Below are 16,216 nucleotides of genomic sequence, written 5' to 3'. Positions count from 1 at the left end.
TTACTGAAATCAGGCTTCCCATCAGCCTATTTTTATTTGTTGGATATTTTTCAGTGATGGTGTTAAATGGTTAAAATAGATGAGGATGCATGAAACTGTCTCTCTGCTACTCCCCGCTTAGGTTCTCCAGTAAAACACCAGGCAGCTCTGAAAGCCTGAAGAGCCGGTCTGTCTGATTGGGTTGTTGAAGACATTAGCAAAACTGTGGATTCCCCCGAGGAAGAGCGACACCTCTGAATGCCTGTAGCCTTGGGAGGCATGCTAAATCTTCCAGGCCAGGCAAACGTTGGGGAGCTACAGACAGCAGGAAAGGAAGGCTAACACCGAGAGACCGGTAGAGCAGGGGTTTCCCAGGGCACCGAGAGAGGACAGATGATTTGCTGTCAATTGCAGGTTTACCAGAGCAAAGTGCTGTCCTCACCACTAGCCTGTCCCGACCACCCAGGGTCGACAGAACCCTGAGTGGGCAAAACAAAGGAACAGCACACCACACCTAAGGGGGACCAAACAACTGGAGGAAGGAAGACAATGCGGAATAATTCATGGGGGCTCCTAGCAAAATAGAATTACCAGACTAGAGAAGACCATGAGTTTCACAAACAATAACAATAGCCCTTAAGGAGATTCCATTAACACCTAAAACCTCTAGGCAACCAAAAACTATTACATAAAATAAAAATAAAAATGAAAACAAAAACAATTATGTAGGTTAATGATTAGTGTCCAGAAAAAAATAAATGGAAGAAATACCTTAAAACACAGATCACAAAGAAAAAGAGATAGTGTATCTTTTAGAATTCAGTAGCAAATACAGAAACTATTGTAGCTAGTTTAAGCAGAAAGTAGAAAGAGGGAGGTGGGTGCTTACAAAATTGTGAGTAGGTGCCAGATTACCCCCCACCAAGAACTAGGCCACTCACTTTCTACCTCTGCTACAATCAAGAAGACAAGGAACTGAACAAGAGATCCACTGCCCCAACTGCAGATTCCAGGAACCACCTCGGCTGGAGCAGTGCCCTGTGTCCTACTTCCCAACACCCACAGCTAGTGCCAGATGCTGGGGCCCTGTCACTGCTGCCACTGGGAAAACGAGGGTTTCTACGACTATAGGCCTGATTCCTTCTTACTCCACCTTGGGCCTGGTTCATATGTTTGGTGGGAGAGCCACGTTAAATGTGCAACCCAAGCTCAAAGAAAGTCTGACAAATGTGTTCTTCGCTTTTCTCAGGTCCAACATACACAAAAACATATTAAAAGGAGTCATATTATCTCCCATATATAATGTACTGTACATTTGTCACTATTTTTGTCTGTCTGGCAAATTCTCTCACAGTACTGTCCTTCACAAATTCCAGGATGCACACATTTTCACAATTAAATATCTCTGAAATCAGACACTTCTGACTCTCACTGACATCTTAGATTACCCCCATTTCAGGATCATCCAAAGGGGAAAGTAAATGTTCAATAAACGTTGGTTATTACAGTTATTAACCTCATTTAAAAAGAGGGAGATTAATGGCAGTGTGACATTTTAAAATTGGCCGAGCATCTCATTATGGTTATAAAATAGGATAGATAACTCATATTTTGTACCATGATGCTCATACAGAGCAATCTTTACATTTTATATCCATGATTTGCAAATACAAATTCCCAACCATCAGTATCTGCACAGTAACTGGCAAATCAAATCCCCAACACAGCAATAACACAACCAATTCTGAGGTTAAAAAGAGAATGTGAACTGATTTTGAAATAAGGCGCAGTCAATGCTTAGGAAAAATTACAAACGGCAGTACAGAAAAATTGTTACATGTTGATAATTTTAATTTAAATTTTTATAAAAGATTCCATATCAGCTGGGAAATAAATAAATGTGGAGATAAGTAATACGCAAAACAGTGTCATTATTCTTTAGCTAAAAAAGATTTGGATTTGAAAGAAGAAATAAACGTTAGCTTCTAAAAAAAGACACTATTCTTGAGGGACATGGCGTATATTTCATACATAAGAGTAATCCACTTTTAAATTTTAGAAGCGCTATTTTAACTGTATTAAAAATTAGCGATAACGGGTGTCTGGGTGGCTCAGTCAGTTAAGCGGCAGACTTCCGCTCAGGTCATGATCTCACAGTTCCTGGCTTCAAGCCCCACATCCGGCTCACAGCCTGGGGCCTGCTTTAGGTCGTATGTCTCCTCTCTCTCTGCCCCTTCCCCGCTCGTGCTCTCTTTAAAATATACATAAATATTTTAAAAAAGAGTTATTGCTAACCTTTCTGGATGAAATCTTTAGAGATTAACGGTATTTTTTTTTTTCCCGGTTGGGAAACTAGCCCCAGTACAAGGAGAGACAGAAGAACGCAGCGGCCCCTCCAAACTGGTAGGTAGCAGGTTTAAGAAACAGGGGGATTTACTTACGAGGCTTGTCTCTGGCGGCCGCAAGACGAGTAGATTGCCACACCTGCCTGCCCGAATCTTAAGTTTACGTAGAAGACTTACCCGGGTTCAGTCTCCAATATCACGCAGAGAGTCTCAACAACACGTAACTCTCTCAAGGCTATGTCCTTGAAACACAGAAACAGCTCCGGCTGTGGTAACGTGGGCAGAACATAACATTGCAAGGACTGGGGAGGCGGCTGCGGAGTCTCTGATTGCCCGGATCTAGCTCTTGGGTCAATCAGAGGTCATGTCCTCTAGATGACTTCCCCCAACATAATTCAAAATGAAAGTCTTTTAAGAGGACTGCCTCTTTTACATATTCATTTGAACTATTTAAATCAGATCAACTCTAGCTGAGCCTTCAGCGGTTTATTTATTTATTTATTTTTTTATGTTTTACTTTTGAGCCTTAAGCATTTTAAAAGGTAAAACAGACACCGGACTTCGTGTTCTGCACACACACACACGGTGCTCGGACCTTATGACAGACCTCTAATTGGCCTTGCAGTCAGGCCTCTAATAGGCGTGAAGACACCCAGATCTTTCCAGTCAGAGCACTTACCAAGCTGTTCTGTAAGTGCTACATTTATTCTCTCTCTCCACTCAGAGGGCAAGCATCAACTCAGTCTTGCTATTTTTTTGTCCCTAGTACCTGGCCCAGGGCATTCTCAATAAACATTTATTGAATAAATTGTCAAATGAATGGTTGAGCAATAGTCCTATGGGAAAAAAAAAAAAAAAACACTCTAAGGGTATTGGAATTCAAAATAGTCCTAAAAATGTCTCTCAGGTCTTATAGTATTTTCCTCCAGGAAAGGAGGCAAAATTACAAAGTAGCTGACTTCCTCTTTACAGGACAATCCCTTCTTTAAAACAAAAGAAATATATACTTCATTGTGAAGTATAGCACACATACATAAAATAAGAGAAATACATGTACAGTTTAACTTAGGACCCAGATTGAGAAGTAGAACATTTCTAGGACCCCAAAAACACCTCCACACCCCCCTCTACATTCCCAACTCACCTCCTACAATACCTGCCAGTGACCACCCTCTCTATTTCTTCTCCAGATAACCAAAGTCACTATTGTCCTAATATTTGTGGGAATAATTTTTGTTTTACCATCTATGTTCACATGCCTAAATTACATAGTTTGATTCAACTATTTACTTTTTTTTTTTTAAGTTTATTTGTTTTGAGAGAGAGAGTGGTGGAGGGACAGAGATACTGGGGAACAGAAGGTCTGAAGCAGGCTTTGTGCTGACAGCAGAGAGCGGAATACTGGGCTTAAACCCATAAACGGTGAGATCATGACCTGAGCCGAAGTAGAACACTCAAGCCACTGAGCCACCCAGGCATTCCTGATTTAATTCTTTCAATAGTGAGTTCCTTTGGTTCATCAAGAGTAGGTTATGATTCAAACTATTCAAGAATATATCATGTCTAATGAGCAAAAACTGGATTGCATATGAAGTGGATAACAAAAAAAAAATGCCTTTCCTTATATCACACACAGATAAAACAAAGTTTTACAAATACTAACAATTTTCATAATTAGAAAAAGGACAAGAGAATAAAAACAATTCAGAGCAACATGTTTATTGAAGCCTTAGCTAAGCTTTCATTTACAAGCAAATATACTCAAAGGGAAAAAAAAATCACAAGACAATATTTTCAAATGTTATACCATCTACATAAAAATTAAACTTGCAGAATTTACAAATTAATATTCTGAGCAGACCGATAAATTATACATCCTTTTGCAAAATCCAATCTACAGCATTTAAAAATTCATACAGTTACAAGGTAAGACATTCTTTACAATCTACTTATTTACATACCTTTTCCCACCACAAATGATAGAGCTCTCATAACTACCAAGGTTTGCAAACACAGTGTATTTAAAATATATTTAGCAGCATATAAAAAAATTAGATAAAAGGGGAAGGAAATACTATTAAATAAAAATGAAATTAAAAGGTGATAATAGAAACAACTCCATAGGAAAATAGATCAAAATATATTTCTGTTAGGACATCAAAATTGTCTTCCATCGCAGAATGTATGCACAGCACTAATAAAACAATTTAACAGCATTTTAGTCCTGAGCACAGAATATAGCACAGCTGTAAAACTTTGGTCAATACAAGTAAACATCAACATTTAACACAAACTGTTTAACATTTTCTGTTAGTAGAGGACGGTCAATTCCACCTTATGCAAAATCATCAATCATATTCTCCTATCTTACTTTTTTCCATTGTATTAAAAGAGCTTCGAAATTTGGGAACCCTCTATAGACTGATATAAATACCAGACAGACGGACCACAATTTGAGTAACATTCCCAGTATGTTTAAATATATAAATCATCTGAACAGACTATATGACGAATTACCAATGGGTTGCATTGTATTCTGGGGGTTTTCTGTCACAGAAGCAGTCATCTTACAATTCAAATAATTTTAAGGTGTTTTTTAATAGCTAGGCACAAAAATCCAGCCACAATAAAGTGTGAATCAAGCAGTATACCGATTATAGGATATATATGTTTGGGAGATATTAAAATTAAGCACACAGGCTAGTACACAATTTTATTAGAATACCATTTATATTCAGCAGTTGGATTCAGATATATTTTCCAGTTAATCCGATTCATAAATTTTCGCCTATTAGACAACTTTTCCATAATGAACGTACAGAGTATTATCACAGTATTCAGTTTATGACTATCTTCACTCATGTTTAATTACTGGCAATATCTTCCCCCAGATCTCCTATGTCAGAGATCTGACCATCTTGCAAATTGCGAGCCTTCCAAATTCTCACAGTTCGATCACTACGGAACAAATTAAAAATGAACACGTGAAAAGAGGCAGGAAGATAAAGAAATAGCTTTTAGAATTACTGTGAAAACATTTTCTGAAGAGGACTTTAATATATGTAAGTAAAAATATACATTGTCCCATAAGTATATCAAACAGATACACATAATAATATTAAAAATAATTCATATTATCAAGGGCTTACTATATGGCAGGCATTGTTAGTATGTGCCCTTATATATAAATACATTCAATTCTCTTTAACTACCATAGAGATAGATAATGCTATCATCCCCTTTATATTGATGAGCAAATTTAGGTCCAGAGAGGTTAAGTAATTGGCTCAAAATTACAAAGTACATGACAGAACCAAGATTTCGATCTAGGCAGTTTGGTTCCAGGGCCCCACCTCCTAATCACTACACTGGATCTGCACTCATTATTTCAAAAAACAATACGCGATACAACATTGGTCAGAGATCTTCAGGCACAATAGCCCAGAGTAAGGTTACAGTAAGGCTTCTGGGAAGGGAGGAGATTGGAGCAGGGATTCCAGGAATTGGTGAATCTGGCAAGAGTCAGAATTATGTTCACATGAAATCAGCATAAGCCCATGGAAAAAGCAAGAGGCTACTGAGAAGTGGACTAATACTCCACTATCATGGAACATAGAAGATTCAAAGTGTTTCTGAGAAAACTTGTTTTTGTTCACCCACCATGTGGGTACTGGGGAATAATCATTAAACAATCATATTTCTTACTGTATTTCTCATAGCTTTAAGGGAGTGTTACTTTTCTCCAATTATCTAATAAAGTCAAAGCTAAAAGAGTTTCCATAGAATTTCATAGTTAAAAGGCATTGCAGAGATTATGCAGTCCATTTCAAGGATAAAGAGAGTTTAGTTACCTGTCCAATGTAACATAGTAAAGGGCAGAGGTGAGCCTCGGATCCAGGCTTTCTAGTTTTTAATCAATAATCTTTGTTCTCCCTAAGAGTTCTTATTACAAGCAAAAAAGAAACTTTCTTTTTCTTTTTTTGAATCTATATAAGATGATAGATGTTAACTAAATTTATTGTGATAATCATTTTACAATATATGTAAGTCAAATTACTATGCTGTATACCTTAAACTTATACAATGCTGTATTTCAATTATATCTCAATAAAACTGGGGGAAAATAATAGTCTTCTCACCAACCCACACAGCATATGTATATTGGTAACAGCAAGGGGATATGTTCCTTCATCCACCTATTCATCTACCCATTCATTTATTCAGCCATCCATTCAACAAATACTTATTGAGAACTTGCTATGTCCCAGGCAATATTCTAGGTGCTTGGGACAATTCTTAAAAACAAACAAACAGATAAATAACAAAACCCTCTTCTGTTGTAGCTTACACATTCTAACAAGAGAAGATAGACAGTAAATCATAATAATTAAATTATGAAGTTTATTAGAAAGTAATCCATGTTATAGAAAAAGAAAAGACTGCATGGTAAAGGGAATTGGGTGCTAGGTGATAGAAGGGTTTCAATTTTAAATACAATGGCAAGGTTACTCTTAGTGAGAAAGAAGGACATTGGAAGAGAGTCAGGATCTCTGAAGGCAAAGCATTCTGGGCAAAGGGAGCATTCTGTACTATGGCTGAAATGAGGTGATGTGTTCAAGGACCAGTAAAGAGGTTACTGGGGACTACAAAACAAGGAGCAAGTCTAGAAAGAGCAAGTGCTAAAAGGAAAGGTGAGAGAAATAACAGATGCTCACAAGGTCACATCAAGTATGGCTTCTATTCTAGGTGAAATAGGGGACCAATGCAAGGTTTTGAGCAGAGAAGGAATATGATCTAATCTGTGTTTTAATCTGGTTTCTGTGTTGAGAGTAGACTACATATGAACAAGGTACCTTGTTTAGGAGCTACTAGTAATAATCAGTTCTTGTAGTAATCCAAGAGCTGATGGCAATTAAAATCAGTGAGTTAGAAGATATGGTGAGAAGTGGTCAGATTCCAAATATAATTTAAAGGTAGAATACCAACAGGATTTGCTCAAGGACTGGCTATGGAGTATGAAAGGAAGGAATGAAAGTTTCTATCTAGCCTGATCAACCGAGAAGACAGAGATGCCAAAGGATGAGCAGGTTTCCTGGGAAGGTTGGGATTTCAGTTTAGGACATACTAAGTCTGAAATTATCAAATTTCCACTACTAGTCATAACCAAGTAATTTGAAGCAGGTTAGCTCTCCTGCTGCAAACAAAGTAAAAATCTGACAAAATATATGGAACAACTATTTTCAGATAGTGGACCATGGGGGAGTACAGGGCTGTTGTCCCTGAGAAAAGGGAGAGGGGTGAGCTTCATGACAGCCCTGGCTGTTGCTTTGGAAACACTTCCCAGGGAGGAAGAACTCAAGCAGAAAACTACAGAAGCACTAAGTTGAAGAGACAGAAATAAAAACCTGGGGGATGTGGAGTAGTTGGAATTTTCAGGATCAAGGAGAGAAGAGGAGAGAGCTATGCAGAAAGAACTATGGAGCTGTGGGAAAAAAAACTCCATAAATCTATATAAGGGCCACTAATGTCTCTGAATACTAAGCTACACCATGAGTAGAGTAAGATTATAAGGCCAAGCAAAAACCCAAAAAAACAAAAAGAAACAAACAAACAACAACAACAACAACAAACATCTATTAGTGAGCTATATATTGAACAATTCCCAGAGCCCACAGAGGGCTATGAGCTGTTCACATTCTGATCAGTAAGGAGATATCATCCAACACTTATGGTATTCAGTAGAAATCCAAGAATTAAAAATCGGTCTCAAAAAGATGAAGCTGAACCACAAGAACCTTAACTTCCTGACGAAGTCCAATGCTCTTTAGAAGAATACAACAAAATCCAGATCTTAAAACACAATATAATGTTCAACATCCAGTAAACTATTACTTGACAAAAAAGACACAGGTAAAATGAGCCCCATAATCATAAGAAAAATTAATCAATACTACAGATCCAGATTTATAAATAAATACATAAATAAATAAAAAGCAACAAATCTAGAAATATCAGATATGATGGAATTATTATATAAGGACTAAGTTATAAAATGCCTCAGTTTTCCCACCTGTAAAATCGAGATTATAATAATATTTATCTTCTAGAGTTCTTATGAAAATACATGAATTAATGCCTGGAAAGAACTTAGAACAACGCCTGGTAAATACTAAGCACTATACAAGTGTGTGCTAATTAACAAATAAGTGGAGAGTTTACTGGAGTTGTAGGGAAGATGGCGGCGTAGGAGGACGCTGGGCTCACTGCGCGTCCTGCTGATCACTTAGATTCCACCTACACCTGCCTAAATAACCCAGAAAACCACCAGAGGATTAGCAGAACGGAGTCGCTGGAGCCAAGCGCAGACGAGAGGCCCACGGAAGAGGGTAGGAAGGGCGGCGAGGCGGTGCGCGCTCCACGGACTGGCGGGAGGGAGCCGGGGCGGAGGGGCGGCTCACCGGCCACGCAGAGCCCCCGAGTCTGGCTTGCAAAAAGCGGAGGGGCCTGACGGACTGTGTTCCGACAGCAAGCGCGACTTAGCGTCTGGGAGGTCATAAGCTAACAGCTCTGCTCAGAAAGCGGGAAGGCTGGAGGACAAAGGGAAGGAGAGCTGCTGAGCCCCCGGACGACAGAGCTCAGTTTGGTGGGGAACAAAGGCGCTCGCCAGCGCCATCTTCCCTGCCCATCCCCCAGCCAAAATCCCAAAGAGAACCAGTTCCTGCCAGGGAACTTGCTCGCTCCGCGCAAACACCCAACTCTGTGCGTCTGCGGAGCCAAACCTCCGGCAGCGGATCTGACTCCCTCCTGCTGCCACAGGGCCCCTCCTGAAGTGGATCACCTAAGGAGAAGCAAGCTAAGCCTGCCCCTCCTGCCCCTGTGCACCTTGCCTACCCACCCCAGCTAAGACGCCAGATCCCCAGCATCACAAGCCTGGCAATGTGCAAGCAGCCCAGACAGACCACCCTACCCCACAGTGAATCCCGCCCCTAGGAGAGGGGAAGAGAAGGCACACACCAGTCTGACTGTGGCCCCAGCGGTGGGCTGGGGGCAGACATCAGGTCTGACTGCGGCTCCGCCCACCAACTCCAGTTATACACCACAGCACAGGGGAAGTGCCCTGCAGGTCCTCACCACGCCAGGGACTATCCAAAATGACCAAGCGGAAGAATTTCCCTCAGAAGAATCTCCAGGAAATAACAACAGCTAATGAGCTGATCAAAAAGGATTTAAATAATATAACAGAAAGTGAATTTAGAATAATAGTCATAAAATTAATCGCTGGGCTTGAAAACAGTATAGCTGACAGCAGAGAATCTCTTGCTACAGAGATCAAGGGACTAAGGAACAGTCACGAGGAGCTGAAAAACGCTTTAAACGAAATGCATAACAAAATGGAAACCACCACGGCTCGGATTGAAGAGGCAGAGGAGAGAATAGGTGAACTAGAAGATAAAGTTATGGAAAAAGAGGAAGCTGAGAAAAAGAGAGATAAAAAAATCCAGGAATATGAGGGGAAAATTAGAGAACTAAGTGATACACTAAAAAGAAATAATATACACATCATTGGTATCCCAGAGGAGGAAGAGAGAGGGAAAGGTGCTGAAGGGGTACTTGAAGAAATAATAGCTGAGAACTTCCCTGAAGTGGGGAAGGAAAAAGGCACTGAAATCCAAGAGGCACAGAGAACTCCCTTCAGACGGAACTTGAATTGATCTTCTGCACGACATATCATAGTGAAACTGGCAAAATACAAGGATAAAGAGAAAATTCTGAAAGCAGCAAGGGGTAAACGTGCCCTCACATATAAAGGGAGTCCTATAAGACTCGTGACTGATCTCTCTTTTGAAACTTGGCAGGCCAGAAAGAATTGGCACGAGATTTTCAGTGTGCTAGACAGAAAAAATATGCAGCCGAGAATCCTTTATCCAGCAAGTCTGTCATTTAGAATAGAAGGAGAGATAAAGGTCTTCCCAAACAAACAAAAACTGAAGGAATTTGTCACCACTAAACCAGCCCTACAAGAGATCCTAAGGGGGACCCTGAGACAAAGTACCAGAGACATCACTACAAGCATAAAACATACAGACATCACAATGACTCTAAACCCATATCTTTCTATAATAACACTGAATGTAAATGGATTAAATGCGCCAACCAAAAGACATAGGGTATCAGAATGGATAAAAAAACAAGACCCATCTATTTGCTGTCTACAAGAGACTCATTTTAGACCTGAGGACACCTTTAGATTGAGAGTGAGGGGATGGAGATCTATTTATCATGCTACTGGAAGCCAAAAGAAAGCTGGAGTAGCCATCCTTATATCAGACAAACTAGACTTTAAATTAAAGGCTGTAACAAGAGATGAAGAAGGACATTATATAATAGTGACAGGGTCTATCCATCAGGAAGAGCTAACAATTATAAATGTCTATGCGCCGAATACCGGAGTGCCCAAATACATAAAACAATTACTCATAAACATAAGCAACCTTATTGATAAGAATGTGGTAATTGCAGGGGACTTTAACACCCCACTTACAGAAATGGATAGATCATCTAGACACACGGTCAATAAAGAAACAAGGGCCCTGAATGAGACATTGGATCAGATGGACTTGACAGATATATTTAGAACTCTGCATCCCAAAGCAACAGAATATACTTTCTTCTCGAGTGCATATGGAACATTCTCCAAGATAGATCATATACTGGGTCACAAAACAGCCCTTCATAAGTTTACAAGAATTGAAATCATACCATGCATACTTTCAGACCACAATGCTATGAAGCTTGAAATCAACCACAGAAAAAAGTCTGGAAAACCTCCAAAAGCATGGAGGTTAAAGAACACCCTACTAACGAATGAGTGGGTCAACCAGGCAATTAGAGAAGAAATTAAAAAATATATGGAAACAAACGAAAATGAAAATACAACAATCCAAACGCTTTGGGACGCAGCGAAAGCAGTCCTGAGAGGAAAATACATTGCAATCCAGGCCTATCTCAAGAAACAAGAAAAATCCCAAATACAAAATCTAACAGCACACCTAAAGGAAATAGAAGCAGAACAGCAAAGGCAGCCTAAACCCAGCAGAAGAAGAGAAATAATAAAGAGCAGAGCAGAAATAAACAATATAGAATCTAAAAAAACGGTAGAGCAGATCAATGAAACCAAGAGTTGGTTTTTTGAAAAAATAAACAAAATTGACAAACCTCTAGCCAGGCTTCTCAAAAAGAAAAGGGAGATGACCCAAATAGATAAAATCATGAATGAAAATGGAATTATTACAACCAATCCCTCAGAGATACAAACAATTATCAGGGAATACTATGAAAAATTATATGCCAACAAATTGGACAACCTGGAAGAAATGGACAAATTCCTGAACACCCACACTCTTCCAAAACTCAACCAGGAGGAAATAGAAAGCTTGAACAGACCCATCACCAGCGAAGAAATTGAATCGGTTATCAAAAATCTCCCAACAAATAAGAGTCCAGGACCAGACGGCTTCCCAGGGGAGTTCTACCAGACGTTTAAAGCAGAGATAATACCTATCCTTCTCAAGCTATTCCAAGAAATAGAAAGGGAAGGAAAACTTCCAGACTCATTCTATGAAGCCAGTATTACTTTGATTCCTAAACCAGACAGAGACCCAGTAAAAAAAGAGAACTACAGGCCAATATCCCTGATGAATATGGATGCAAAAATTCTCAATAAGATACTAGCAAATCGAATTCAACGGCATATAAAAAGAATTATTCACCATGATCAAGTGGGATTCATTTCTGGGATGCAGGGCTGGTTCAACATTCGCAAATCAATCAACGTGATACATCACATTAACAAAAAAAAAGAGAAAAACCATATGATCCTGTCAATCGATGCAGAAAAGGCCTTTGACAAAATCCAGCACCCTTTCTTAATAAAAACACTTGAGAAAGTCGGGATAGAAGGAACATACTTAAAGATCATAAAAGCCATTTATGAAAAGCCCACAGCTAACATCATCCTCAACGGGGAAAAACTGAGAGCTTTTTCCCTGAGATCAGGAACACGACAGGGATGCCCACTCTCACCGCTGTTGTTTAACATAGTGCTGGAAGTTCTAGCATCAGCAATCAGACAACAAAAGGAAATCAAAGGCGTCAAAATTGGCAAAGATGAAGTCAAGCTTTCGCTCTTTGCAGATGACATGATATTATACATGGAAAATCCGACAGACTCCACCAAAAGTCTGCTAGAACTGATACATGAATTCAGCAAAGTTGCAGGATACAAAATCAATGTACAGAAATCAGTTGCATTCTTATACACTAACAATGAAGCAACAGAAAGACAAATAAAGAAACTGATCCCATTCACAATTGCACCAAGAAGCATAAAATACCTAGGAATAAATCTAACCAAAGATGTAAAGGATCTGTATGCTGAAAACTATAGAAAGCTTATGAAGGTAATTGAAGAAGATTTAAAGAAATGGAAAGACATTCCCTGCTCATGGATTGGAAGAATAAACATTATCAAAATGTCAATACTACCCAAAGCTATCTACACATTCAATGCAATCCCAATCAAAATTGCACCAGCATTCTTCTCGAAACTAGAACAAGCAATCCTAAAATTCATATGGAACCACAAAAGGCCCCGAATAGCCAAAGTAATTTTGAAGAAGAAGACCAAAGCAGGAGGCATCACAATCCCAGACTTTAGCCTCTACTACAAAGCTGTCATCATCAAGACAGCTTGGTATTGGCACAAAAACAGACACATAGACCAATGGAATACAATAGAAACCCCAGAACTAGACCCACAAACGTATGGCCAACTCATCTTTGACAAAGCAGGAAAGAACACCCAATGGAAAAAAGACAGTCTCTTTAACAAATGGTGCTGGGAGAACTGGACAGCAACATGCAGAAGGTTGAAACTAGACCACTTTCTGACACCATTCACAAAAATAAACTCAAAATGGATAAAGGACCTGAATGTGAGACAGGAAACCATCAAAACCTTAGAGGAGAAAGCAGGAAAAGACCTCTCTGACCTCAGCCGTAGCAATCTCTTCCTCGACACATCCCCAAAGGCAAGGGAATTAAAAGCAAAAGTGAATTACTGGGACCTTATGAAGATCAAAAGCTTCTGCACAGCAAAGGAAACAACCAACAAAACTAAAAGGCAACCAACGGAATGGGAAAAGATATTTGCAAATGACATATCGGACAAAGGGCTAGTATCCAAAATCTATAAAGAGCTCACCAAACTCCACACCCGAAAAGCAAATAACCCAGTGAAGAAATGGGCAGAAAACATGAATAGACACTTCTCTAAAGAAGACATCCGGATGGCCAACAGGCACATGAAAAGATGTTCAGCGTCGCTCCTTATCAGGGAAATACAAATCAAAACCACACTCAGCTATCACCTCACGCCAGTCAGAGTGGCCAAAATGAACAAATCAGGAGACGATAGATGCTGGAGAGCATGTGGAGAAACGGGAACCCTCTTGCACTGTTGGTGGGAATGCAAATTGGTGCAGCCGCTCTGGAAAGCAGTGTGGAGGTTCCTCAGAAAATTAAAAATAGACCTACCCTATGACCCAGCAATAGCACTGCTAGGAATTTATCCAAGGGACACAGGAGTACTGATGCATAGGGGCACTTGTACCCCAATGTTCATAGCAGCACTCTCAACAATAGCCAAATTATGGAAAGAGCCTAAATGTCCATCAACTGATGAATGGATAAAGAAATTGTGGTTTATATACACAATGGAGTACTACGTGGCAATGAGAAAAAATGAAATATGGCCTTTTGTAGCAACGTGGATGGAACTGGAGAGTGTGATGCTAAGTGAAATAAGCCATACAGAGAAAGACAGATACCATATGATTTCACTCTTATGTGGATCCTGAGAAACTTAAGAGAAACCCATGGGGGAGGGGAACAAAAAAAAAAAAAGAGGTTAGAGTGGGAGAGAGCCAAAGCATAAGAGACTGTTGAGAACTGAGAACAAACTAAGGGTTGATGGGGGGTGGGAGGGAGGAGAGGGTGAGAGGGTGGGTGATGGGTACTGAGGAGGGCACCTTTTGGGATGAGCACTGGGTGTTGTATGGAAACCAATTTGACAATAAATTTCATATATAAATAAAAAAAAAGAAAAAAAATAAAATGAGTTTACTTTCAAAAAAAAAAAAAAACAAATAAGTGGAACTAATTTGAAAATAGCCTTTCTGACTTTATTGGCTATTTTCCTGATTTTTAAGTTACATAGTAAATACATTTGCATCTGGTGCACCATGGACATACTGAGAAAAAGTTCAGTTCTTCAAAAATAAGACTATATTGTGGAAGAGAGGTGTTACAGTAACATCATACTTCACCCACCAGACCTCAGTGATATATAATACTTTTATAGTCTTATATTATGTGTCCCACAATTTTGGGAGGTATTCAGTTATTTTCCATAAATTACCAAGGACACAGAAAGTTTCCAAGAGAATAAACAAAAGTGGTGAGTCTTGAGAAAGTAATATATCTTGGAAATAACATCAATGAAGCACCAAAGGTAAGCACCTTAGAAAAACACAAAATAAATCAACTTTGATGTACTTTGGAGATATGAGAAAGTAAATCTAAATGAAAAGAGGGATTTGATGAAAATAGCACAAATAAGAAGAGATGCCATAGAAATAGAGCAGAGCTTTCAAAATAAAATTAAGGTAATCATACATTTAGGATAGATGAATCAAGAAGGTGTTCTGATTAAATTAAAATGTGCAAAAATGACCAAAAGGAGATTTTCAAGATAGATATTCATGAGACATTATATTTTATTTGAATGAAACCAATGCCTCACATTAGGGTATATATATTTTCCTTTCCAAATTACTTATATACATATTATGTCATTTTTATGGTCACAACAACTCTCCACTTCCTTCAAGCGTCTTCTTAAATGTCACTTACTCAGTGAGGCCTTCACCCACCACCCTATTGTGTAACTCCCTCCCCACAATACTCTCTTCCCTGTACCCTGCTTTATTTTTCTTCCTAGGCACCTGTCACTGTATAATATATTTTACTTATTTCTTGTCTTTTTTTCCCCTTAGAATGAAACTGGGGGTTTGGATCTGTTTTGTTCACAGGTCTTCCCAAGAGTCTGGAACAGTGCCCAACTTTGGAGATTCATCATGAATGAAAAAATAAGCAAATGAATCCAGCCTTCCTAAGAGGGAGGAACCAGATAGTATTACTATGTACTTATACAGCTGAGCCTTGAACAACACAGATTTGAACTATGAGGGTCCACTTACATGTGGATTTTTTAATAAACATAGCACAGTACTATAAATGTATTTTCTCTTCCTTACGATTTTCTTAATAACATTTTCTTTTCTCTAGCTTCCTTTATTGTAAGAATACAGTATTTAATACATATAAAATATAAAATATGTGTCAACTGACTATATTATTGGTAAGGTTTCCAGTCAACAGTAAGCTATTCTTAATTTAATTTGGGGGAAGTCAGAGTTATATCTGGATTTTCAACTCTGCAGGGGTCAGGGTCCCTAAGCCCACATTGTTCAAGAGTCAACTGTACTATAAACAGAGGCAGAAGGGGAACAGAGATTTTTTAAATGATTTGTTCCAAATGAGAAGAATCGCAAGTTTGTTGACTTTCTGGAATTAGTCACCTATAAATGATTTTTTTAATTAAAATCACCAGGGGAACATCTAGCATCAGACTTGCTAGTTAAGCTGAGTGCTAATACAGAAGTAACACTATTCTCATGTAATCTTGGGATTAAATGCAGTGACCAAGGTGCAAATCAGAAAATATGAATAAGAGATCTTAAATAGACATTAAAATGACTGTAATAAAAGGG

At 38.9% G+C, this 16,216-nt stretch overlaps 1 protein-coding gene across 12 annotated transcripts in view; it reads right to left on the bottom strand.

The window, feature by feature from the left end:
• Positions 1-4,027: 4,027 nt before the first annotated feature.
• KIF21A (kinesin family member 21A) overlaps positions 4,028-16,216 on the bottom strand; it is a 155,783-nt gene continuing 143,594 nt past the window's right edge. For all 12 annotated transcript variants that reach the window (XM_086713652.1, XM_086713650.1, XM_086713655.1 and 9 more), the window contains one exon: positions 4,028-5,282. In XM_086713652.1, the coding sequence (XP_086569778.1) occupies positions 5,189-5,282 (94 nt within the window). In that variant the 3' untranslated portion in view covers positions 4,028-5,188. The remainder of the gene's footprint in view (positions 5,283-16,216) is intronic.

Source organism: Puma concolor, chromosome B4 (assembly GCF_028749965.1).
Source record: "Puma concolor isolate L17-30 chromosome B4, mPumCon1.1.hap2, whole genome shotgun sequence".
Taxonomy (NCBI): Eukaryota; Metazoa; Chordata; class Mammalia; order Carnivora; family Felidae; genus Puma; species Puma concolor.
The sequence above is the reverse complement of the archived record's forward strand: the minus strand, read 5'-3'. Positions and strand labels throughout refer to the sequence as shown.